This window comes from Alternaria ethzedia, assembly GCF_023757985.1.
Source record: "Alternaria ethzedia strain BMP 0044 chromosome Unknown scaffold_29, whole genome shotgun sequence".
Classification (NCBI taxonomy): domain Eukaryota; kingdom Fungi; phylum Ascomycota; class Dothideomycetes; order Pleosporales; family Pleosporaceae; genus Alternaria; species Alternaria ethzedia.
In genome coordinates, this window is record NW_026056222.1 from 339996 (window position 1) to 364819 (window position 24824).

The window sequence follows — 24824 nt, forward strand, 5'->3', positions numbered from 1 at the left end:
AAATATGATATATACCGTTCAATCGTGGTCTGGACTGTGCGTAGATGTGGTGGGGTGCCACCCAGAAGCCTGGTGCCTCCACACCTCCACCCAGACACTCGTAATCCCGAACAACCCCGCCCGCTTACCGTTCTTTGCAGACTGAGAGCTCAATCCTGCTCGAGCCAAGTCATCATAGTTGACGTTGACACCGTCATGGGCGGCAAAAGGGCCGATGTCAAAAAGTTTCGATTGTTCGCCTGATCCCGCGAAGAGCCGCAACGTTGCGTTTCGGACATGAAGATGAGGCGGGAACAGAGAAACTCCCCGCAGCCACCGGATTCCGACGACCAATAATCCTCATACCGCCACGCGTTCCATAGCTTTGATTCGCTTGCGCACCCATTACTACCCGACGCGGAGTACGGTCAACGGCCAGAAGTCTGCTACACGTCAGTCTTGGTACTCGATGAAAACGGCCCAAACCCAATTCAACGACTCTGTAGGTAAGGGGTCCTGGTGCGTGCGAGACCTAATCTGGGATCATGGTGGTTGTGCATGGCTGTATGCTTCAAGCTACGGTTGGCTCGCCTTTGTGGAAGTCCGGCCTTGGAACAAAGAGCTAGGGTGCCAGGGCTGATGTGCATGCGGCCATATTCTGGTGAGATGATGCTGATGGGCTGTGGTGTTATGCGGTGATGTTCAAATGTGCTTGGTCTCCTCGGTGATTATTCTCCTACGAGCTCCTTCCATCAACTGCACCGTTCAGAAGTGCAGTTACGCCTGCGAAACCAGGACTAATGCAGCCACAAACCTCTCCACGCCTACCCGGCGTCCCCATCCTAAAACTAGACTCCAGCGGGCCGGAGTACTCTCGCTGGCGACGCAGTCTTCAGTTCGCCCTGGAATCGAAAGATACTTGGAAATACTGCAATGGCGCTCTACCCATGCCTATGCCAAAGGCACGGCCAGTTCCAGCCATTTCCCCAGAGGAAACGAAAGACGTAGAGCCGAGCCTGCTCGAGGAGCGAAGAGCATGGGTTCGACAAGATCGCGAGGTCAAGCTGGACATGTTTCTTTCTGTGGCAGAAGAAGTGATGCAGGAAGTTTTCGAAGTCGGGCCACCCCTTCCTCCCATCAACCACACTTCGCAAGAAATGCTGCAAGCATTGGACGATAACTTCGGTGTCTTTAGCTTTTCTGGATACCACCACGCATTCTGCCATTTCCTAAACCTACACATCGACCAGTACGCAAGCATCCAGGACTTCAACACTGAATTCACGACGGTACTGGAAGATCTGATCGACTACGGCCATCCACTCTCCAACACACAAGCATGCAGCGCGTACCTCTCTAAGGTGCGATGTACGCAGAACCCGGGGGTAGCGAAGAAGTTGGAGGAGTTGGACACACTGTCAACAGAACCGGACATCCACGACCTCATGCAAGAGTCACTTTCGTGGCCATGTATCCGCCCACTAGCGACGAAGTCCTCTCAGGTATTTCAGGTGCAACCGGTGTCAGAGGAGTGCCGTACGGATAACGGAAGTCACTCCCATGGCGACCCACCTGGTCTCTCAGACACCTCCACCGTATCGTCGGAAGGGTCTCGTTCAAGGCAGCTATCCATAAAAGTCAACCACCCGCAGTGGGCCGTTACGCGAGCTTCTGACAACGTCGATCCGCAGGACCTGCGTGAAGCAATCGAGAAACTACTCACCACGGGCGAAGCGGATCCTTCCAGTCTGAATTACGATGCGTCAGCGATATCAGCATGCGCAACCCCGGATTGGTTGAAGGCACAAGAGAAGGCATTCTCCAAGCCACTTCCGATAGCAGAGCCACCGGCCCCTACTGAGTCACATACTCTACGAAAGACCGCCTCCGAGTCGCGCGCGCGATCCGCTTCACCACGGCTCCTGTTTCCACTGTCCAGAACCGTGTCGCAAACAAGTCTGACTGTACCAACCATGACGACGCGTCCACACTCCGCAGACACATCAGCCAGGTCATCCCAACACGTTCAGCGACAACCCAGGCCACCAATGTCAGTGTGGAGAGCACCAACGTATCCGCCACCAGCACTGTCTGACCACCCGGCTTTCCGAGACAATCCCTTTCTACCCAAAGAGCGTGCGCAATCAGATTCCCTCCTTGTGGACGCGAGTAGACCTGAGCCTAGACCCGACGACTATGAACCACCTCATTCAGCACCACTACCGCACCCATACCAGTACTCGGCTTACTCGTCAAACAGCAGTAGCGCGATAAGCTTGCCCATCCAAGGAACGAATGAGTCGTCATGGAGCTACGGTAGCAACAACAGCGATGACATAGAAGAACACATACTATCGCCCGTCGCATCTTCCATGCTTCTCCCACCCATGGAGGACAGATTTGTTACTATCCAGCGAAACGATGCCCCTCTCCCGCCTCTACCCGTAGACACGAACACCCTACAATGGCGCACCCCAACGTTCGACGATCTTGTCCCGCCGCCGCCCCCGAAAAAGAGCCGTCTGCGTAAAACATCTTCGACTCTCGACATGTTGAAGCGGCTCAGTGGAGACAGTCTCCTGGAATCGAGTGACGAGGTGCGGGAACGTGAGGAGAAGAAGCATCGGGAAAAGGAGAGAAAGGGGAAAAGCTGGAGTATTGGCAGTATTGCGAGGTTTACGCATAGCAAAGGGGTTAAGTAGACGCATTAGTTTGCGATAATGATGAATATGGTGCGTATGATGAGGAAATTGAAGGTGTGCCGGACGGCTACTGTTCGTCTCACTGCTTGTATGGGTGTTTATTCCTTTGTCGTCAGGTGGACCGCTGGAGCTGTATACCCTATGTGTTGATTTAAACATATCATTCTTTTGTCTGCTATCATGTATGCCACACCGGGTCTCATGAATGTGACTGTCCAGAGACCCTTTATTCGTTGTGTCTGCCGAAGCGATGTATTTGTACAGTCTTTTAAGTGTTAGACCAGAGGGGGGAAATGGCATCACATCCGGATGTTCAATAGCGGACTCTGAATAGTCTAGATGAGGGGAGGACTAGTCTATGATAGATTCTCCATCCCAACAGTACGGCTTGGTCGCCGTCTCGTATAATCGTAACACGTTCCAGCTTCGGCCAGTCGTGGCTAGCAATACTCCTGAAAACCTCTACAAGGTGCTATGCCTCCACCCTACTGGGTCTCCCTCACAACCTTGTCGACAGCCTTCGCAAAGTAGTCGACGTTGTGTGTGTTCAGGCCAGCCATGGAGATACGACCGTTCTTGGTCATGTACACATGGGAGTCTTCCCGGATCTTCAGAACCTGCTGCTCTGTCAAGCCGGTGAAGCTGAACATGCCAATCTGCTCTGTGATGTGGTTCCATGTGCCGGGTGTGCCCATGTCCTCGAGCTTGCTACGAAGCGCCTTGCGCATCTCCTTTATACGACCAGACATTGTGCGGAGGTTGTCTTCCCATTCAGCGAAGAGCTGGGGGTCGTTGAGGACGGTCGAGGCGATGCGGGCACCGTAGGCAGGGGGATTTGAGATCTCGGAGCGCTGGAGGATGGCGAGCTGTGAGGCGATGCGCTTGATGGTGGACTCGGCGTCGGATGACGGCGAGGTGACGAAGTGGAAGCAACCTGCTCGCTCGCCGTACAGACCGAAGTTCTTTGCGTAGGACTGGGCAATGCAGAGCTCGAAGCCCTGCTCGACAAAGTAGCGGATCGCCCAGCCGTCAGTTGCAAGGTCACCTGAAGCAAAGCCCTGGTATGCGGTGTCGAAGAAAGGAAAGTGCTTCTTTGACTTGATCACCTCGGCAATCTTCTTCCACTGCTCCTGTGTAGCGTCGACACCGGTGGGGTTGTGAGCACACGCGTGCAGTACGATGATGCTGCCCTCTGCCGCATCTTGCAGGGCACCGATCATGCCATCGAAGTCGAGGCCCTTGGTCTTCTTGGAGAAGTAGGGGTATGTCTTGTATTCGAGGCCGACGTTGGAGAAGATCTGGAAGTGGTTGGCCCATGTCGGGTCGGAGAAGTAGGCGGTCCGCTGGCTCTGGGTCTTGTAGAACTTGGCGAGGAAGAGGGCGCCCAAGTGGACGGCGCCGGTGCCAGAGATGGTCTGCAAGCTGGTGACCTGTGTGGTGTGAGCTCAAGTCATGACGTGATGGAGGGGTGTCCGCACCCGCTTCTCCTTGATGGCGGGGCTGTCACCACCGAGCACGAGCTTCTGGGAGGCGGTTGTGAACTCGGCGAGACCGGCGATGGGGAGGTACTCGTGGTTGAGGTTGGGGTCGTCGCGCAGTCTGTCGTCGGCCTGGGGACGTGTAATGTTAGCCTGTGTGGTGTGGACATGAGGAAGGCGCGAGGGCGTACCTTCTTGACGACGGGCAGAATCCAGGGCTTTGCATTGTCGTCGCGGTAAGCGCCAATGCCCAGGTCGACCTTGTTGGGGTCCTCGTCGCGACGGAAGGCAGCCATGAGGCCGAAGAGCGGGTCTTCGGGCGCCTGGGGGACGACATTCGCGTCGAAAGCGGTGGCAGCCATGGGTTCGATGTGGGAGGAGATCTGAGAGAGGCGTGTCTTGGACGAGGTCTGGGGAGGGGAGGAGGAGGAGGAGGAGGTATGTGAGTCTGGCATGATTACGGCGTAGGAGCGCTCCCACGTTTACGTTTCACCGCTGCCGCTGCCGCTGCCTAGGAAAGGGAAGCCGCGTCCGCCCACGCTAAACCCCGCAGTTTGCTTTTGGAGACGAGATGCGGAGAACCGGGAGGGCCGGCGCGAGACGATGAGCAAGAGATGCAGACATGGCGACGGCTCTCGGCCAGCTCGTTATATAGAGTTGACGCTCGGAAGGTCTGCCGCAGCGTCGTGTGAGCAGGCAAGCCGAGGCACAAGTTACCGCGCCATCATGTCAGCCAGACAGGCCGTCTCACATGCAGGGCATCACCACAACCATTTCTTGCCATGAACCGTTGTGGGTCTGCGTTGCACTTGGTTCATGTCTGCCCACCCCACATGGGCTGATTTTCCTGCTTCTGGGGATCTGGTCCACTCAGAGCGCAGCGGATACTAACGGCGAGGTCGCGATTGATTCACATGTAGACTGTCTACTAACAACACCAGCCTGTCTTCCTGCACGCTTCAGATGAACAAGTCCCACAAGACAAGTGTCGTGCAGAAGATACTTGTCGCCCAGAACAGCTTCTGCGCCGTGCTGCCCCGCTCCGTCGCACGCTTGAGCTCCTTGTTCCCGCTCCCTACATTCTCCGTCGTGTTGAACGAGTCTTCGATGAGCTGGTCAATGTGCGCCGCCTGCATGCTGAGGTTGGACGCGAGCGTCGACTGTAGTTCCGAGATCTCGGTGAGGGACTTTTCGGTTGCGCTGGCTGTGTCAGTAGTCGTTCAGCATGCGCACGTTCGAGTACATACCGAACTTTGTCGAGTTGGTCCTCATACTGCTTGAGCATGTCCTGATTCTCCTGCGCAAATAGCTGGAGCTGCTCGGGGTCGAGCTGATTCTCGATCACCGCGCTCGACTCGTCGGGGTTGTACGTCGGCTTCGCGCGATAGCCTGCAGACTCGTTGCCTGCACTGCTGCCATTCACGCCGCTGTATTCGCTGCTCGTTGGTCCCGTGGTCCTCGTCTTGTACAGCACGCTCTTGCTCTTCTCCACCTCGCGCATGAGCCGTATCTCCATCATGTCGCTCTGGAATTGGCCGCACTGCTCCAGCTGCTTCTGCAGCGACCATATTATGCTCTCTCGATGCGCCTTGATCGTATTTGCCTTCGCCTCCTGGATCTCCTCCTCGACGCTCTTTGCTGTGATTGCCCCGCCTGCTGCCCATCGTCCAAGCGCACCTAGGCCCTGCTTTGCGCGCTTCTTCAAAGCAACCTGCGTCTGCGTTTCCTGCCGTGTCTGCTCAGCAATGCCCAGCCTTTTGATAGCATCGTTCAGCCCGTGTATCGATTCTTTCGCTTGGGCGTCAATCTCGTTGCGCTGCGTGTCGCTGAGGTACTTTGCATCTTTGTCTGCCGACGTCGCGGAGCCGTTGGTTCGCGTGTACTGCTTCCGGCGGGGAGGATGCGCCGTCGAGAGATAACTTTGCCGTATCGACTTCAGGTCCGTGTGGAGCTTCGCAATGTGACCTCGCTGCGACAGTTAGCTTCCACCTCCCCTCGAGTCCAGGCGCGCAACGTGGCCTACAATGCGGTATGCCTCCTTCACAAAATCATCTAGGGCCTCGACACGGAATACATGAGGCTCGATCGGGCGCGCATCGTGTTTGGCGAGTATCTGGTTGAATACTGGTGTGATGTCCATTGTGTTGGAGTGCGTCTGGGCAGCCAACTTGCTCATGTGAAATGACGATGCTCCCCGCGGGAGTGCCATGCTGGTCTTTCGCTTCCGGGCCAATGACGCACCATCGCCCTACAAGGTACTGTGTCTCCTCCACTACACCGGGCTCGCTCTTTGTTTTCTGAGCATGTGTTCTGAGCACCTTCAAAGGTGCATACGTCCTCCCGCAGGAACGCGGAAGTCAGAACAGGTGAATCTTCGAACGTTACAACACAACAAAGCCCCTGATCAAGAAATGAAAGAACAAGGCTTGCTTCTGGTTATATTTTACATCTCTTTCCCTTGAGTTTTCTAATTGCTAAATTATAGAGTGAATTGGGGACAACAAATGCTGTTATTCTAGTACCTACTTCTGGCTCTTGCATTCTGACCATAGTGTGTCCTACTGTTGACAGACGGGCAATGATGTCCTACTTCCACATCTCTTGCGGATATGTCTGACCATGATCATCTGCCACTCGTCTTTGCCTTTGTCGGTTTCTATATGGCGTGCTACCCACGGGAACCTTCAACGCTCGTTTCGCAAACGTCGCTTTGTCCTTAATCTAGTCCCTCATTACATGGCTCAGCTATTGGTAGTTACCTCAGTATGTAGCTCAGCTGCTGGTAGTACAACCCAACAGCTGCGCGTAAGCTTATACTGAGACCTACCCAATAACACCTTCAGCCGCAAGGTCTCCTTACTGAACCTCGAGAACCCGCTAGCTCTTCTTCGTACAGCCCCAAATAACTTGCTCATCTTGCTCGTCTTGCGACCTACGAACGGACCCAAACCCGATTTTTCGCCTTCCAGTCACTTTCTCGTACGCATCTGGCCCGTCGCCCCTGCCGGTAGCGGCCCCGGATTGCGCCATAGCGAACGCTCCTGCCAGTATATATAACTCAAAAATCTCTTCCAATACCTTTTCCTTCTCGTCATCGCACTCACAAAAGTATCAACTCTTCAACTCACTCATCCCTCAACTCCCTCTGTCACCACATTCCCACCTCTCACCAAAGCCACATCCCCTCAAGATGCGCTCCTCCTACTCCCTCGCAATGGCCTTTGCCGCTGTTGCCGTAGCTGCTCCCGCCAGCCTTGCTGTCCGCGGCGATGAGGGCTGTATCCCGGTCTCTTACACCATCTCCGATTACAAGCTCGTCACCTCTGCTACTTCCGGTAGCGTTGACTTCAACTTCAAGTCTTCCTTCTCTGGAGGCGGCAACGACGACCCCGTCCAGAACGGCGTTCACTGCGGCGGTTCCGGTGCATCTGTCCCCAACAACAACGAGTGCCAGGTCGCTGACCGCCGTCTTCTCTTCGATCTTCGTGGACCTCAAGATCAGGCCTACTACCAGATCAGCCACTCCTGGACCTGCTCAGGGTGAGTCCACTACCACGTTCCTTCACATACGACTACTAACAGTAGACCAGCAACCAGTGGATCTCAGGTACCGCGGTCAAGATCGACTCGCTTAACTGCCACACTGACGGCGACAAGCGCGTCTGCACTGGTGGACCCCAGACCTTCGCACCCCAGAACGTGCGCAAGATCTGCAACTCGCCTCAGTGCTAGATGGCTTGAGCTAGCATGTCAAATCCGTGGGATTGTCTTTGGTGGCTTCCTTTGATTGATGTAGTGTTGGCGGGAAGGGTATGGATGACTTTGGCTTCTGGGGGTGTTTTGGCGTTTAAACGGGTCTGGCTTTCTTACTAGCTTTTCTTTTTCAGTCATTAGGATACCCGGGCGAAGACTCTACTGCCCAAATGAAGATTCGAGTTCAACGTTGCCTCTCCTCTTATTGGCGTGCGATTATGTTATGTCAAGCTCATGTGACATGGTTGATCATGTTGATGCGACGCGACACGCTTGATCGCAAATTGCGCCGCCTTCTAGGTTTGAGCTCGGAGTCACTCTATTGTTCCACATATGAGGCTGTTTTGCAGGATTGTGCGGGATTGTGTGTGATTGGGAGGTGGCTGACTTTGCTTTTTGTCTTGTCTTCGCCGCCTCCTACGCGTAGACTTGCACTGCTTGCAGGCGTCAGACCTCAATCAGATAATGCAGGAGGAGGGTTGGAATGTACGAGAAGAGAGACGTGAGAAGCGGATACTCACGTATCGGGACCTTGGTGCATGGTCTCAAATTGTAATAGTCTTGTAAGAAGAGGTTGGGTATAACGCGGAAATCAAAGTTTGTTCATCCGTGAGGTGCTTGCCTCACCTGGCAGTACGCAACTGCTCCATAGTTTTGACCAGACTCCTACGCTTGATGTTGATACTTGACAGAGTTGCTGCCTGGCTCTCAGCCCCATTCGCAACAGCTCGTTCGAGAAACGCCTGCGCTGCTAGCACTTCATGATGAGCTTTTGCAAGTCGTTTGAGCTGTTCTGGAGCTGGACTTGAGTGCGTAGATGGATTCATAGCCCAGTCCGCATGGATGTCCATATCTCCCATTGTGAGATCACTAACCCATAAAGAAATGTGGCCACGGAGTTCCAGGAGACTTGCCTGCTTATCAAATGGCGGAGATGATATGACTTGGTCGAGGCGCTCTGCAATCTCCAGAGCCTGATTAAGTTCCTCCGCTTGAATTGTCGCCTCTTTTGCGGAAGAGTTGTCCGGAGTCTCACTGATGTTACTGTCGACTGACGTGCTTCGAGAGGAGCGCGATTGGTTTGCAACGTCGTCGTGCAGCTGCTGTCTTGCACGCTTGCTCTTTTCGCGGACTTCGTAGATCCACAACGAGAACATGGGTGGGTAAAATGTCCTCTCGTCAACAGCATGGGGTTGCAATTTCCGGGTTGGGTGTTGGATAATGAGACGATTATAATATTCACGAGCAAGCTCAAAGCCTTCTGGAGAGAATCTGTGCTCCATCAGCGTCTGTGGCGTTCGACGCAGCGCTATTTCAGCACCGATGCCCCAGCGTCCGTGGTTACGGGGATCTACAGGGCGCCCACCAGCAACCTGCGTCCGTAAAATCATGCCCCACGCTCTCCCCGCACGCTCGTAATCTCCCTTGAGCAGACAGCAATGCATCAGCGTCGACAGAGAATCGAGATGAGCCCTCTTCTGAGCCTCTGGATGGCCTTGGACGGCACCACCTTTTGAAGAGGCGTGGACGGCGTAGAGGCGTGAAGGCGGTCTGGCCATTTCCTCTTGGACTTTAGCGGGGCCATTGTGTTGTTTGGACACGCTCGCAGATGCATGGGGGAAGGGTGGTGGAGGGACTTTGTCCTCTTGACTGGGCAATAGGCCTGCGACACGCAGCTGAGCTATTCCAGGCGCAGTGGACGAGGCGTACGATTGGGCTATGGCGTCTGGCTGCGTTTCGTCGTCGGCCTCTAGATCCGCAAGTGATTCATCTTCCTTCCTTTTATCTTTATTTCTTCTTGCCCTGTGGTACTGACTCGCGCGCAACGAGCGTGTCCTGTTCTGTTCATGGCGCAGCTGCGTGGTGAAGTGCTGCATGGCTGCTGATGAGGCAGGACTGCAGGCTCATGCGGCTTCTGCGCTGCAACGGCCCCTGCTCAGAAGGCCGGGGTGCGGCGGTGAGGCTATGCAGGATAGCGGCCACGCACACACACTGAGGGGAGGGGAGGGAAATTGAGTCTGTAGAATAAAGGTGCGGCGAGTGGTTTCAGTAATAGACTCGAGGCACCTGGGCAAGAGCAATCGACGGCGGTAGCCCCATGGCGTTAGCGGCGTGACGAATTGGGAAGGCTCGGCTGCGCCATACATCACCGCCTGCCGCCGCTGGACCTCGTCGCTCTGACCCAAGACACATCGACCGACGACACCCTCTCCGACCGTTTCTATTCTCGAGGCGCGCCTTCCTCGCCGGACGGCCTCACAACATGGGCCAGGCAAATTCCACGGGCGCTGCGGACGCGCAAACACGGCGGCGCTCGCGGCCGCAGTCATGGGCGCCTGGCTTGCTGGCCTCGTCCCAGCCCGACAGCGACACGGTGCCAGAGCTGCTGCAGAGAGCGCCGGACACGCCCTCACGACCCCGAACGAGCACCACCAGACTCTCCAACCGCCTCTCTTCTCATTTCGGGCGCCACGATGCTGGCCCGTCAGCGCCCGGAGATGCTCCGCTGCCCAGTCGCTCGCGATCGCGGCTGAACCGGGCGCGCTCTTCGCTCAGCTCCATGACGGGCCTGCTGTCCAGGCGGCCGCCCATGGCTTCCCGCAACACGGAACCCACGCCCGGCGTCGCTGCAGCCAGCATACCCAGTACCAGCACGCCAAGCCGCTCCGCTCTGAGACACGCAGCAAGCGACCGAGGGCCCTTCCTTCCCCGTGTGCAGGTGCCGGAGCTGGGGCTCGACTTTGACCAGCTGCTGCGGAGCAACTCGCAGGGCGAGCGGCCGGACGCACATCGACCGCGGCCGCTGGTTCCTCTGAGCCCGCTGCGCCGGGATGGGCGGGCGCTCGGCATCATTCCGTCTCAGCGGCGACTTCGCAACATGATAGGACACCCGCGGAGGAGACGGTCACTATGGCAGGATGGAGAGAACATGGACAACGTGCAGCAGCTGCGGCAGGGCGAGGACCAGGCCGACGTGCTGTCGAGACTGCTATCGCTGGCCGCCGCAGCCACGGCAGCCTCACTGGTGGGCGACGACAACCAAGCAGCAACCCGAGACGGCACATTCGATACCTTCTTGCAGTCGCTGCAGAATGGCAGCATAGCATCGGCGCTCCGAGGCAACGAGGACGGACAAGGTGGCGACACTCCGGGAGCCGCCCAGGCGCCCCTCAATTTCTTCAGAATGTTCAGATTTGGCACCGGCACCGACAACGGGCGGAACGATAGTAGTGGGCGCGGTGGCAGTGCATCAGGGAATAGCGGAGCAGAAGGCGACGAGGATGGGGAGGGCAGGATGGTGCCGATAATCATTGTGGGCATCAGATCCATACAACCCGGAAGTGGCACTGGACAGGAGGATGCCAGCATACCGCCCTTCCTTGATGCCCTCTCGAGCTTCCCCACACCACCGACGTCACCAGGCGATGCCAATGCAAACATCCTACAACCACCACAGAACGGGACACGCTTCAGCCATAGGCGGCGAGCCTCGATGGGCGGCTTCAACTTTCCTTCCAATTACGACAGTCAAAGGCATCACCGCGGCACGCCACAAGAGCACCCTCGGCCATGGTCATCCGTTACTGACTCTCCCCCGGGGCCTCTCCCCCCACCCTCCACGCCCGCGACGACGCTCAACTTCTCAGCCGGCCCATCAGGCGCCACTACACCAGCGACTTCCACCTCTCCTCCCTCGCCGACCATACAGTCCTCGGCACCTTCACGGCGGAACAGCTTCGTCCGTAGAGCTGCCGGCTCGACTCTCGAGCCCACTGCAGAAGAGCCACAAACGCACACCCGCAATGCTCGCCCACGACGCTTGAGCGAGTCGGATTTCACAAGGTATGGGTCGGGTGCACCCCGTAGAAGAGGTGTCGTGGAGCCCGACAACAATCCTGGGGAGGGTTCGAGGAGCTGGATCATATACGTCCTGGGAGGGAGCTACCCAGAGAACCACCCTATTCTTACTACCCCAAGTCTCTTCACTGATTCACCAACTTACGAAGACATGATGTTGCTTTCTTCTATACTCGGGCCCGCCAAACCGCCAGTTGCGAGCGAAGAGGATGTGGCTTCGGCTCCGGGTCTCTTCAGGATACAAGATCGTGTTGGTACTCTTGTGGCCGAGGCTGTTGAGGGCGAGGAGACCATCAGTCTCGTTCCGGGTGCGCGCTGCCTCGTCTGCCTATGCGACTTCGAGGTGGATGAGGAGGCGCGGAAGCTGGTCAGGTGCGAACACATGTTCCACAAGATTTGCATTGATCAGGTGAGTTGGTCTCTTGTGTTCGAGGAGTTGCATATGCTAACCTATTCTAGTGGCTGACAACAGGACGCAACTCGTGTCCGCTCTGTAGAGGTGAGGGCGTGCACGAAACGGTCAAAGAAGCCGATGCCACTCCCGATGCCGCTGCGCCTGCCGCGCCGCAAGCAGCCGCTTGAACGATTCTCATCTGCAGCACACCAGGCTCTGCTCTTCCGGCTCCGCTCGTTCTTCACATATACCCCTTTCTTATATGATTGGCTGCTCCACCCGGTTTATTGGATACGAAGGATTATCGTATCAGGCTGTTTTCTGTATTTCTTGCAAACTGGAGCGTTCATGGCGTCCACAATCTACCACTTGAATCTTGGCATATTTGGCATCACGGCATCCCAGGGAAAAGGGATGGGGGTTGGACTGTTTTTCGGCGGGCAGCATCTCAACGACTTGCTACGAATCTCTCTTTGTACAGGCGGTAGGATAAGACAGGAGAAGTGATTTAGCTCTAAAGCTACATTATTAAGCAGACATGACCAACTGCTACGCTTGTGCTGAAGGCCTGCCTGCCAGCAGTAATAATGACAAGGAGCGTTCTTTCGGCATGTAACTTCTCGGGATCGCATTGAAGGAGTGATACATGGAGAGAGGGGATGCATATCTGCTCACATAAGCCTGCTTCATGTCATGCATCACGTACCATGGCGGATTAGCAGAGCTGATACAGATGCTCGTCATCCGCCCAAGTGCGACGAGTCACCCACATGTTACGGGACGTGTCGTGCCGGCCATTATTCGGTCTTAGTACCCCGAAATGCCCGAACCTTTTCTCCTTCCGGTCGAACAGGAGAGGAAGTGTACTAGGCAGCGTATAGCTATACGGTGGAACGACTTTGGTAAACGGCGAAGACGCACAGGGCGAGTTTTCCGTTCTGGAACTTGTAGTGCTGACCCGATAGCGTCGTAGGAGTAATCATTGCCGGGGCGGGCGGCCGCCACAACCGTAGTTATCATACGATGCTTGTGGATGGACCAGAACCAGGTCCACACACGCGCATATCAGTGCACACACACCTTTTGACATTTTCACAGCCAGCCGCCGAACCCTCGATCAATAGCGTCCGGGTATTTCTGAATGGGGCGTAGACTGGTGATAGTCCCCTTGTTGATGCTTCCGCGGAGCGCAGAAGGAGTTGCTGATGGATGAACGGCTTGGTCTGCTGTAGCTTGATATAGCCTGCGTGAGGACGGGATAAGTGCAGATACCGGAATGGCGTGCGCCTGCTTTCGGGACGGAGGGACACGTTGCTGATCATACTGGATAAATAGGCTACAACTCGGAATGCGGACGAACGTGTGTATGGATTTGTTATTGGTCGCGCGGAGTCACAGACCCTGCATATCGTGGAGTATGGTTGTATACAAGCTGGGCGGGCGATCTATCAGACGACCGTTGCGTTCCATCAGGAACATAGACGTCTAGCTTTCGCATGCGTGATGTCATATGAACTCTCTCACACAAGTTGCTTGGTTGCTGTAGCTGACCACGATAGATTAATTGATACAATCCGATGAGCTGTTCAAGAAGGATTCTTGTGCAGCCGTAAGGATCATGCAAGATTGTGTTTGATGATTCAAGACCACCGCGCAACCTGGGATGGAGTCTCAGGAGCCAGGGTACCGGCTTGTTCCTACAGCAAATCCAGATCCTAGCCAATACGAAAGAAAGGCGGACCGTTGCGTGATGTCGTGTCCAGATCCCACTGCAACTCCCGATCCCTCTCAGCTACCGGTCATGTAGAATGTTCGCAGGTTCATATCCCAGTAAGTGCGATCTGGTTGCCAACCCTCGACCAGTTGCAAGTCCAGGGTCACTGGTCCACTCGTTCGACTCGGAGATGAGGTTACCGTTTCGGGCAGGAACAGTGTCTTCCGGTCAATACGGAAGGATTTATGGTAGCTCATGATTTCTCTGAATCTCGCGGGCTGCCGCCCATGACTACGAATGGGATATTCCGTAGCCTAGGTCGCGCTTCACATGACAGAGAGATGTGGAGATGATTCAATAGTGCCCATGGGAGATGGGAATGACGTTGAGACAGAGAACATGGCACTCTAGGATCTCGCAGAGACTCCACTGCAATCGCGTGTGAGAGTGGATTCAGGCCTTGCTTCGTGTCAGCAGTAGTCGTTGCTTCGCAGGAAGGCAGTCGCCAGCCATTGGCAATGTCGTCAGCGTGCCAGAAAGCGTAAGATTGACGTCGCGCTCTGCGGGCGAGAGGTTGCGGAGCGTCTTGCAGTCGGTCTAATTGTTTCAAGCTGAATATCTGGCTGTGGGTCGCCGTGGTAGAAACGGGCGTAACCCTGCCTGCTACACGTGGGTCCATTGCCGTGGAATAGCGTACCTCGGACTCGCACCTGCCTGCGTGATGAGTCGTCCAATCTGAATCTGACCTTCCTCTCGACGACGGCAGAAAAAGCTCGACCGTCACCCCACACACTACCTCATCTTCTGCCGTAGCATCCAGCCCGTCATTCGCGGCATGCAAGACGCAAGCCACCGGCACACGCAGGCCGCGTTTGGCATGCACCTGGACTGCGCTGAGCTGCGGCCAGGCTTGCGAGAACGAAGTTCCAAGGTTGGGTTCCGCCAGGCGTTGTTGCACAGCATATCTAGACCTCGTCAGCATATGGGCCTCCGTCGCTGCAAGGCAAATGAGACGCGGCGTCAATCATCTAGAGATCCACCCAAAAGACGCGCCGCGTGCATGACGCACAGCAACTGCACGGTCGCGGTCGCGGTCGCGTCCCGCTCTTTCGCTCGCTCAAAGCTCCACCAGTCAGCTGCAGCCGGATTCGCGATTACAGCATCCGCCATCTACCATGCTGGTATAGGGCAGAACACGACATCAACCTCTGTAAGGTCGGTCTCACTATCTGTCAGGGCCCATGACGATATCAGTCCTGCCCCGCTCCAGTCCCGTTGGCCACTCCTGCATGGCACGACACAGAGACAGTTACCTCATAGTGCCTCCAAAGGAGCCAGTCTGACCGCAAAGGCCATGTCCGCTGTCTCTGTACCGTTTGATCCAAGTGCCGCTGCCGCCTTGCGCCGCTGGGGCGACGGTGCGCAGATGAGGCGATCCTGCTCATGCCACTTAGCTCGCACTTTGGCGCCAATCTTCCCGCGGCATGCCAGCAGCATCGTCAACATGCAGACAGCCGTGGCGCCTCCATGCCCTGGGGAGACGCAGGCATCCAAGAGCTACCATTGTCACGGGACAGGGACCCGGGGCTGAGCTCGACGGTGCTTGTACTGGTTAGCAGGCAGTGCCGCCATCTTCTCGAAGCAGGCTTTATTCTCCCGTCAACGGCCTCGTTGACTCAGTGCGAAGGAGCCGGTGGCGTTGCACGGCTGGCTAATTTGAGCCCGACGTCGCTAGCCGCGTTTGTGAGATGAAATATCAAATTGATATTCTTCTTAACAGGCACATTGATGAGGCTTGAAAGTCTAAAGGCTGCCACCGGGCAATTGCACTGCATTGCATCGGCGCACTCGCCACTTCAGGAGAGTGGAGTTCACGGAAAAGTCCATGGATATACCAGCCCTGCCCTATACTCAACGACGCCCATCACGCAGTCCCGAGTAAGGGCACTCGAGTATGTGTGTGCACTAACTTTGACAGCCGCTTCCAGCGCAGCTTCAAGTCCAGGCGCCATTCGCTGACGATTGACCTAGCCCATGGCTTCGTTGAACGCCCCACATGCCTCACCACCTTGGTGAAATCGGGGCCGATGCATATCATGTCCGGCTTTGTGCTCGCCTTCTGCTAGGCTTGGTCCGTCTGCTGCAAAGGCGATCCGCGACCTCGCTCAAGCCGTAGCGTACTCGAGTCTATAATCGCTGTGGCAGCACGCCTAACAGTAGTTGACAGGCGGGATCAACGGCGGGGATGTGTCAAATATCGCCTTATACGGCATTTTGGAGCGATTGTTCCGGGCAGACCCTTCTGCTCTCCCCAGAATCCATCCAATGTGGATGCTGGCGAGTGGACCAGTTCGCACGGGGATCAAGAGCGATCAAACCTGGGATCGCAGAGCGCATCTTGCACCGAGCTAATCCATGGGTGCGCGGAAGGCGGAAGCGTTTAGGTGCACGGCCATAGCACAGCGGCCTGGGAGACAACTCAGCGGCTTGCGGCTTGCTTTTTCCCCTTCGCTGCACCCCGGCTTTAGATGCAGACGTTTGATGAACATTGAAACTATCCGTTCCTGGTATTGGACATTGCTTCTTTGGCCGAACTAAACACAAGCCTCCTGTCACGGCCCGGCTCTCACACGACCTCTGCCTGCGCCTGCTGTGCTCTCCTCCTCGACGTTGTCCAGTTTCAGTCTCAGACTGGTACTGCACATGCTTCCATCGTCAGCGATTGTGTTGCATTAGATCGGCTTGTTCCTTTGCGGACAAAATTCTGGTCTATTTAAGACGGCTTGGTCCTAGTGCTTGCTGGGGCCAACACCCGCGCGCCCAAATCAGCGTGCATTGGACTAAATCACGGCTTCGATCCTGCAAGCGTGATTCTACAAGTATATCCCTTCAAAATCCCGTACCTGGCGCCCGAGCCATTGTCACACCCGTGGACACGGCGATCGACCTCGGACCCTTGCAACTGAATGACGTTGATCCTTTTACGGCAAGCTTACCGTCCACGGCTCACCAACATTTACCAATACAAACAACCTACACTCCATCGCTCTCCAGTCTTTCCCATCTCTCTCAGGCATGTCTGGATACTATCCTCCCACAGGGCACAACATTCCGCCTCAATACTACAACCTCGATTCTAATGCGATACCCAATTCCAACATTCAACATGCCCCACCAACCATCATCTCACATGGCTCGTATGCAACCACTCTGCCAGACAACCCATTTCAGCCTGGCGTGACGGGACCTTTTGTACAATACGAGAACATTGGTCAACCAAGTTACGTTGACCAGTATGAGGATATGTCCGGCCCCATGGGCTCAGCGCATGGTGGGAATGGTCGCGCGCGAAGAAGGCCAGCACCTGGCGAGCAGGTCAAGCACCGCAGAACTCGGAGCGGTTGTTTCACATGCAGGCAACGAAGAGTCAAGGTATGCGCATCAACTTTCAGGTGTCAGGCTTGGCTGATTGGTAACAGTGCGACGAAAATCATCCCGTCTGCGAACGTGAGTACCTGCACTTGCTTGACAAGTCTGAAGTTCGTAAAGTCTGACGAAGTTTGTTAGGTTGTCGCAAGGGGAGCCGCGAGTGCATCTATCCAGACTCACAGTCCAGTCAAAAGGCGACCCGGAATGGGTCCAAGTCGGGCAAGTCGGCGTTCGCGGATGATCATTCCTCACCCGAAACCCATGATGGGGAGAACAAGGAGCGTCTTCCCGCGATCATGGATGAAGACGAGGATGACGACTACATCGAGTATGACGACGACGACGACGATATGTCAAAGAGTCAAGATGCCCGAGATTCGTCACATACACCCGGGTCGCTCCTCGATCAAAGTACGTCGCCATCTACCGAAGCGTCATCAACCGCCCCGCCTACGATACGACCGTCCCTGTCTCGGAAAGGCAGTGCGCAAACCACCAAACCGGGTCCTGTGACCAAGGGCACCTCCGCTATGGCCCGAGATCTTCAGTTTTATCTGAACTACTTCCGGGACCATATGAGTGTGCATCACTACTCGCTGAAACGCGACACGCACGGCTTCCTCAAAGGCGACTTCTTGAGTTGGGCGATGAAATTTGAGCCTTTGAAGTACGCTGTAGCCGGGTACGCGGCGTACTTCCACACACTTGAGCAGCCAGATGGCCGCATGAACAGCTTTCTTCAGTTCTACAACGAGTCTGTTTCGCGGCTGAGGATAGCCATCACCAAAAATAAGAAACAGGGGCTCGCAACGTTTCTGACTATACTACAGCTTGCCAGTATCGAGGTATGTAGCCTTGCTGTAGCCCACGATTCCTATGCTGACGTCTACTGCAGGAGATGCTTGGTGACTGGGTCAACCTCATGGGTCATCAGAAAGCTGCGTTCGAAATGCTCACCCGCCTGTTCACGCCGGAGACTATCACCAAGTCAGATTTTCTCTGCAAAGTACTACTGTGGTATGTCCGGTTTGATCTGTTTGTTGGCTTTCAGTCTGGCGGCGAAGCAGTGCTGGGTCGGGAGTGGTACGAGGCTGTACATGGATGCTACGTGCAGAAAGTACGCGACATGCCAGGAGACATTGGAATGAAATACGAAGAGCGTTTTGCGCATTCAAGACTGGTGGCGAAAGACTCGAACGATCTGTTTGCGAGAACAGCCAAAGGTCTTGTCAGTCCCCAAGATTTCATGGCCCAGTTACCGATACTCAGGGAGAGAGTGGAATCGCTACAAAGGAACATGGGTACAGACTTGACGGATCCCAATCACAAGGTCCACCAGATCCTGGGAACGCCAAAGCCAGAGGACATTGTCAACCCTTACGAGCCGGATGTCCTATGGGGCGGACCGCTTTGGACATCGAACTTCCTGCAGCTGGACACGTGGGGTATCATGTTCATGTTTACGATCTCGTCTTCTATGGCGTTGAAGCAGCCTCTTGATCCAGAAGTCACTAAAGAAGCATACAAAGCGATACAAGTCTTCGAGGCTATATGCGCATATCCGGAAGCTCCGCCGGGCGCGGTACTGGAGGCACAAGTCAGTTTCGCCATCGCGACTCTGTTCCTGCCGAAAGATCAGAAGACTGTGCAGTGGGTTCGACAGACATTTGCCAGGATTGAAGCATCAGGGTAAGTGGAATCTCTTGCTTGTACGAAGCTGGATGAGTGCAATATGCTTTCCTCTACGCAGACCAGGTACATGAGAAGTTTTCGACAAGTCGACTAACACGAGGGGCAGATACATTTATTCTGACATTCTTCGCAATCGTATGCTCGAAGGCATGGGGGTTGGCCCATCGGACTGGTGGCTTCCCAACGACGAAAGCTGCCCGCCTATCATCCGGTCCATCAAAGACTTTATCAAAGACCGCACACAGGCACCCAAGGACCAGGTCTCGGACGATCTACGAGAGATGCGAGGCATCTTCAGCTCCCTGACAATTTCCGATTCGCCGCCCTCGGACAACATGACGGTGACGAGCGCCGACGGCGTGGCTTCAACGTACAATTCTCCAGATTGGCAATCTCCGGGCTACGGAAGCGACCGCAAGTCGTCAAACGCTGAGGCTTGTCCACCGGGGTCACATCAACAGTACGCTGTGCAGTAGAATGTTTTGGGCGCAAGAAGTATTCGAATCCCTCAGCACGGCTGCGATAAGACGTAAATTGTTGTGTCGGTCAGATGCAATGCCACGTCGGTAGTGCCTACGCCCACGTTGCCCTGGATGACGGCTGGATGCATTGCAATAGAGTGTGTCTGTCGGAAACGCTCTATCAGCCCTGTAGGACGAGCGTCGATCGCCGAGATGGCCTTCCGAGAGGCGGTTTAGTGCTAGATTGAGGACAGAAGAGGTTTGGCTTGCCTGAAGGCAGTGCTGCCGTGACACACAACATTGCATCTTGGGCCACAGAGAGCGAAGTGGGCTGTAGCCAAAGAGGAAGAAATGAGCGACCGAACAGACACGGCATGTCATGTGGTGTGACGTCTGTCAGCTGCTGGACCGTATGTCAGATTCGACGTCGCATATAGATTGGGTTTCCATAGCCCTATCGATGGATATTCAGGGGAGTGGAGTTTGACAAGATGCACTTGATGGAAAGCTTGTTCACGAGAGATGAGGGGACGCAACTGTTATGTGGACTCGATGTGAGGCACGTGGATGGAGACAAAGCAGGCACACATGCGGTCACAATAGCGCGTGGCGGTTCTATGCGACTTTTGTGATACTAGAATCAAAGGATAGGATACCACTGATGTGGTTGGAGATCACCTGGGCAGGTCTGACAAATTGGCATGTGATGGCTGTGAATGCGATGCAAATATCGAGTTGCTCCGCACGTGCCTCGTTCGTGCGATTTCGGCGTGCCTGCAAAGGATTGAATTTTTGAAGAGGTTGCAAATCCTAGAACCGCTCTAGAATGGATGAGCGAAGGCGATGAGATGCCTGTTGAAGCGCTGTGGAGTGTGCATGTGGAGCGTTGGAGATGATCGAAACGGGCCTAGCTAGCGTTGCAGGGATAAGGCGCGACCCTGACAGCGGGCAGCGGAACACATGAAAGTCGGCAGAGGAGAGCGCACCTCGACCACTACCACGACGCCCCGCCACGAGACACAGACAAGCCCGTGACAGCTACCACACGAACCACGCACCATGGACAACCTCGGCAAGATCTCGGCGTTTGGAAAGAACATCTCGTATGCCTGGTCCCGCAGCGACTGCTAGGTGGAAGCCCGCGATATGCTGACATTGCTTTTGCAGCGCCTCCTTCACACCGTGGGCTGCCCGGACGCAGCAGTATGTCAAGGAGCAGGTCGGCAATGTCGAGGACAAGGTACGGCCGGCCCTGTGAGCGTCGCCGGCGCAGTGCTGACACAGACACGGCAGACCCAACTCCCGCCGGACTACATCGAGCTGGAGAAGCGCGTGGATGCGCTGAAGAAGGTGCACACGACGATGCTGCAGGTCACGTACGACACCCGATCCCCGTCGCTGTGCCTGGTCTGACTGTCTAGCTCGCAATACGCCAACGAAGCCTACGACTACCCAGCCAACATCCGCGAGTCCTTCAACGACCTGGGCCGCACCGTCTCGGAGAAGGTCAACCTGCTCTCCAGCGCCACGTCGCCCGCCGAGGCCCAGGCAGCCCTCACTGCCCCTCCCTCTGCGAAGCCCCAGCCCAAGACGTTCAGCCATGCCGTTGCCCGCGCCGCCCTCAACGCCTCGCACATGCTCACGTCGGAGCAAACAAGCTCGAGCGAGGACCCCCTGGCCACGGCGCTCGAGAAGTACGCCATCGCCAGCGAGAAGGTCGGCGAGGCGCGATTGGCGCAGGACGCCCAGATCCAGAGCCGCTTCCTGGCCGGCTGGAGCACCACGCTCAACACCAACATCCAGTTCGCCACACGTGCGCGCAAGGCCGTCGAGAACTCCAGGTTGAGCCTCGATGCCACCAAGGCCAATGCCAAGGGCCCTGCCTTCTCCCTGCCGGGCCAGGCTCCCAAGAAAGACGTCATGGACGACGACATCAGCGAAGACGCCAGAGCCAAGATCGAGCAGGCCGAGGACGAGTTCGTCGGTCAGACTGAGGAGGCTGTCGGCGTCATGAAGAATGTACGACCATACCCCTCACCCTACACCACCTTGTGCTGGCACCCCCGCTAACCTCCGACTAGGTCCTCGACACCCCCGAGCCACTCCGCAACCTCGCCGAACTCATCGCCGCCCAACTCGAATACCACAAGAAGGCCTACGACATCTTGTCCGAGCTGGCTCCCGTCGTCGAGCAGCTGCAGGTGGAACAGGAGGTGCGTAGACATCAGTCTTCCGACTACTAGACTTCTTTGCAGAGGACCCAACTGATGCATTGCATTCACAGGCCAGCTACCGCAGGGCCCGTGAGGAGTTGTAGGACGACTCTGACGCACAAGCCCGAGCGACAGAAGAGGTCCAAGGCAGTGATTAGCTTGGTGCCGCTTCATTGCTTGGACGTGGACTGCCATGAGCTTCGTTGCATTGTGTATCGTCGCGTGATGCATGTCTTGCTTCATATCCGGGTGGTCTAGTCTGTTAACTCATTCAATACCTTCTCTATTCTATACCTGGCGTGCGACGTGATGACCAAACCGACATGTTATTGCATCACACCACTCTCATCCCTAAACTCTGCCGCCTGCCCTCTGGCAAACTCCGCCATCCTCTCCCTTTCCCCCTCCTTCCCCTCCTCATCCTCTTCAGCCGGAATGTACTGCCTCATCACGTCTCTCACATAGCCCTCTGGTACCCCCAACTTGACTGCATCAGCGATCCCTTGATTCATCCTGTAAACATACTCGTCCCGCGGCTTATCCGGCGTAACACGATTCCGATCAATATAAACGAGCATTGACTCTTTTTTCTCCGGATGCTTGCTAGTATCAACCTTGTGCTCTGTGTCTGAAGGCCAGAAATCGCACGTGAGCATCTCTTTTGTGTATGCGACCGGTACGCCCTCGTTTTTATCCAGTCTCTTTTCGTCTTCTGGTAAGAGCGAATAGACGAGGCCGAATACTACATCAGAGTACGAATTGGAGGACGAGTTTTGCTTGGAGGATTCGACGACGTTCGCGTAGCCGCGGTCGTTGATGATCCAATGGTAGTTGGGCAGGCGGGCGACGCCTAGGTATTTGGATGTTGGGCAGCGGGTGCTCATTTGGTGGAGCCAGAGGTTGGAACCGTAGCCGAAGTAGATTGTGGGTGAGGTTTGTGATGTGATGGGGAGCTGGGTGTTCGCCATGTTGAGCTATATTGATGGCCTTTAGGGTCGTTGATGGTAGTGGGATCGTTCTTGACGGCTATAGATTTGGATGATGTGTGGGATATACTGTGCGGCAGACTTGAGCTATTCAAAACTGCCCTTGTATCGAGTGTTGGAGAAATGATAGCTTACTTCGCGTTGGTTTCAATTGGCCTTCAAGGCTGAGGTGTGCGTCTACGGTTGGTTCAGAACGGTGGTGAACTAGGCCCGCTTAGGCACAGTTCCGAGGCTCAACGGATGGAACCATGGATGGATGACATGACCCAAATTTTGGAAAGAACCGATACAAAGCTCGCAGAATCCTCTGCGCGACCATCTTTTTAAACGTACAGCTGACTCTTACAGTCATTATACAGTTCACAGTTTCGCGACTTCATCAGTTGACGGGGTATTGCTCCTCGTTGTCAATTTACTACAGACTTTCGCAGTCTGTGCTGCCCATCTGCTGCACAACGCTACACATCTACACTGTACCAGATCGAACGTGTGCCGGCTACTCGAAAATGCCGTACTCGCATCACAGCCACTCTGGCCAGTTCTGCGGACATGCGCAAAACACACTCGAGGAAGTTATCCAGGCAGCGATAGCCAAAGGTTTCCATACCTTTGCGCTGACGGAGCATATACCTAGACCTCTCGAAGACTTCTACCCCGAAGAATCCGAATTCCACACCGCAGAGAGCCTCGCGAAACTGTTCGACGCCTTTATCGCCGAAGCCCACAGACTTAGAGACGCGTACTCAGACCAGATCCAGATCCTCATCGGTTTCGAGACGGAATGGATTCGTCCATCTACACTGCAACTCATCCAAAGCATCCTCGACAAGTACACTTTTGACTTCTTCATGGGCTCTGTCCACCATACGCACACCATACCCATCGACTACGATCGCGCTATGTACGAACAAGCTCGAGAGGAGGCAGGCGGGACGGACGAGCGGCTCTTTGAAGATTACTTCGACTCTCAATACGAAATGCTTCGAGAGCTGCGACCGCCAGTGGTCGGGCACTTCGATCTCATTCGCCTACTTAGCGATCATCGCGATGTTGATTTCAAGGGCATGACTGGTGTTTGGGAAAAGATCAAGCGCAATCTGGAATACGTAGCCTCTTATGGCGCTCTACTGGAGCTGAACTCATCAGGGTTGCGGAAAGGTTTGGCCGAGCCGTATCCGTGCTTGCCCATATGTCAGGTCAGTCACACCGCCATGTGCCCGGTCTCGGCGTCAACTTACTAACCTATGTCATAGATGTTCTTAAGCATGGGAGGTGGTTTCGTCATGTCTGATGACAGTCATGGGATTGACCAGATAGGTACAAACTATGCGCGACTATTGGCTTTCGTACAGAAGGCAGGGATAGACCGGATACATTTTGCTGACCGGGCCGGTGAGCGCAAAGACAGCCGCTTCCCCAACGCGGGCTTCTCTAGCATTGCTGTAACCGACCTGGCGCAATTACCCTTCTGGGCCAAGATAGGGTGATATACTCTTCGCGATGGATAGCCCTTCGGTAGTTAGAAGCGCCACTGAAACTCTCAGCAAGGAGAGTTTCGGGCCCGAATGCCGGGGCCACACTATCAAGCACCTTCTGTCAACGGTTGGTAGGGTGCCTACATGCAGTGCCCATGGCCTTCGGATATTTAATGTAAGCGAACGCATCCGACGGTTCGGTGACATGCAACTTGCGAGTCCACATCACTAGTCGACTGTGGCTCATGCTGTCTATCACGATACTGCACTCCAGATGCGTGGGGGCTCCTCTTCTCCACGACTCAGCTGCCGCTGCAAGCGCACTCTATCTAGCCAATGCAAAGCGTACGATGCTCCCAGACCACGCTGTTGGGCTCCCGACTTAGCGCACAGGGCTCGCGATCTGAGAAGGGATGGCTGGAGCACGGTTGAAAGACCACGTGTAATGGCCATCGGATTTACTCTTTAGCCCCGCACCCCTTGTGCTTGTGCTTTGTCCCTCTAGTTCAAATGAATTATTCGTTTGCCGCGAGAAGCACGATAGCCAGCAGTTCCGCATATGGTTATCTCGACGAACCGCTCGAAATACGGTTGTTCTTCGGGTGGGTCTAGCTCCGTACGGCAGCCGGGTGTGTATCCGACGCGTCTGTGATTGGCAAACTATAACAGACTCGAAAGCAGAAACACAGC

General features: G+C 55.4%; 10 protein-coding genes across 10 annotated transcripts; 6 read left to right on the top strand and 4 right to left on the bottom strand.

Moving 5' to 3' along the window:
- Positions 1-926: 926 nt before the first annotated feature.
- Positions 927-2681, top strand: J4E87_008851 (uncharacterized protein; the record flags this gene model as incomplete). The annotated part of the gene is made up of 1 exon (XM_049380434.1): positions 927-2681. One exon carries the CDS (start codon positions 927-929, stop codon positions 2679-2681), a length of 1755 nt encoding a protein of 584 aa, XP_049229931.1.
- A 485-nt stretch (positions 2682-3166) lies between these two features.
- Positions 3167-4614, bottom strand: J4E87_008852 (uncharacterized protein; the record flags this gene model as incomplete). Its single annotated transcript, XM_049380435.1, has 3 exons — positions 3167-4111; positions 4160-4291; positions 4351-4614. 3 exons carry the CDS (start codon positions 4612-4614, stop codon positions 3167-3169), a joined length of 1341 nt encoding a protein of 446 aa, XP_049229932.1.
- A 504-nt stretch (positions 4615-5118) lies between these two features.
- On the bottom strand, positions 5119-6299 carry J4E87_008853 (uncharacterized protein; the record flags this gene model as incomplete). The annotated part of the gene is made up of 3 exons (XM_049380436.1): positions 5119-5359; positions 5407-6128; positions 6183-6299. 3 exons carry the CDS (start codon positions 6297-6299, stop codon positions 5119-5121), a joined length of 1080 nt encoding a protein of 359 aa, XP_049229933.1.
- Positions 6300-7349: 1050 nt separating this feature from the next.
- J4E87_008854 (uncharacterized protein) lies at positions 7350-7891 on the top strand (the record flags this gene model as incomplete). The annotated part of the gene is made up of 2 exons (XM_049380437.1): positions 7350-7699; positions 7750-7891. 2 exons carry the CDS (start codon positions 7350-7352, stop codon positions 7889-7891), a joined length of 492 nt encoding a protein of 163 aa, XP_049229934.1.
- Positions 7892-8535: 644 nt separating this feature from the next.
- J4E87_008855 (uncharacterized protein) lies at positions 8536-9789 on the bottom strand (the record flags this gene model as incomplete). The annotated part of the gene is made up of 1 exon (XM_049380438.1): positions 8536-9789. One exon carries the CDS (start codon positions 9787-9789, stop codon positions 8536-8538), a length of 1254 nt encoding a protein of 417 aa, XP_049229935.1.
- A 386-nt stretch (positions 9790-10175) lies between these two features.
- J4E87_008856 (uncharacterized protein) lies at positions 10176-12352 on the top strand (the record flags this gene model as incomplete). Its single annotated transcript, XM_049380439.1, has 2 exons — positions 10176-12179; positions 12230-12352. 2 exons carry the CDS (start codon positions 10176-10178, stop codon positions 12350-12352), a joined length of 2127 nt encoding a protein of 708 aa, XP_049229936.1.
- A 4821-nt stretch (positions 12353-17173) lies between these two features.
- J4E87_008857 (uncharacterized protein) lies at positions 17174-19475 on the top strand (the record flags this gene model as incomplete). The annotated part of the gene is made up of 4 exons (XM_049380440.1): positions 17174-17310; positions 17495-18152; positions 18203-18996; positions 19106-19475. The coding sequence occupies 4 exons, from the start codon at positions 17174-17176 to the stop codon at positions 19473-19475; spliced, it is 1959 nt and encodes a 652-aa protein (XP_049229937.1).
- Positions 19476-20519: 1044 nt separating this feature from the next.
- Positions 20520-21777, top strand: J4E87_008858 (uncharacterized protein; the record flags this gene model as incomplete). The annotated part of the gene is made up of 6 exons (XM_049380441.1): positions 20520-20563; positions 20628-20700; positions 20754-20836; positions 20882-21479; positions 21542-21673; positions 21745-21777. 6 exons carry the CDS (start codon positions 20520-20522, stop codon positions 21775-21777), a joined length of 963 nt encoding a protein of 320 aa, XP_049229938.1.
- Positions 21778-21999: 222 nt separating this feature from the next.
- Positions 22000-22641, bottom strand: J4E87_008859 (uncharacterized protein; the record flags this gene model as incomplete). Its single annotated transcript, XM_049380442.1, has 1 exon — positions 22000-22641. The coding sequence occupies one exon, from the start codon at positions 22639-22641 to the stop codon at positions 22000-22002; it is 642 nt and encodes a 213-aa protein (XP_049229939.1).
- Positions 22642-23165: 524 nt separating this feature from the next.
- On the top strand, positions 23166-24146 carry J4E87_008860 (uncharacterized protein; the record flags this gene model as incomplete). Its single annotated transcript, XM_049380443.1, has 2 exons — positions 23166-23855; positions 23913-24146. 2 exons carry the CDS (start codon positions 23166-23168, stop codon positions 24144-24146), a joined length of 924 nt encoding a protein of 307 aa, XP_049229940.1.
- Between the last annotated feature and the right edge of the window lie 678 nt (positions 24147-24824).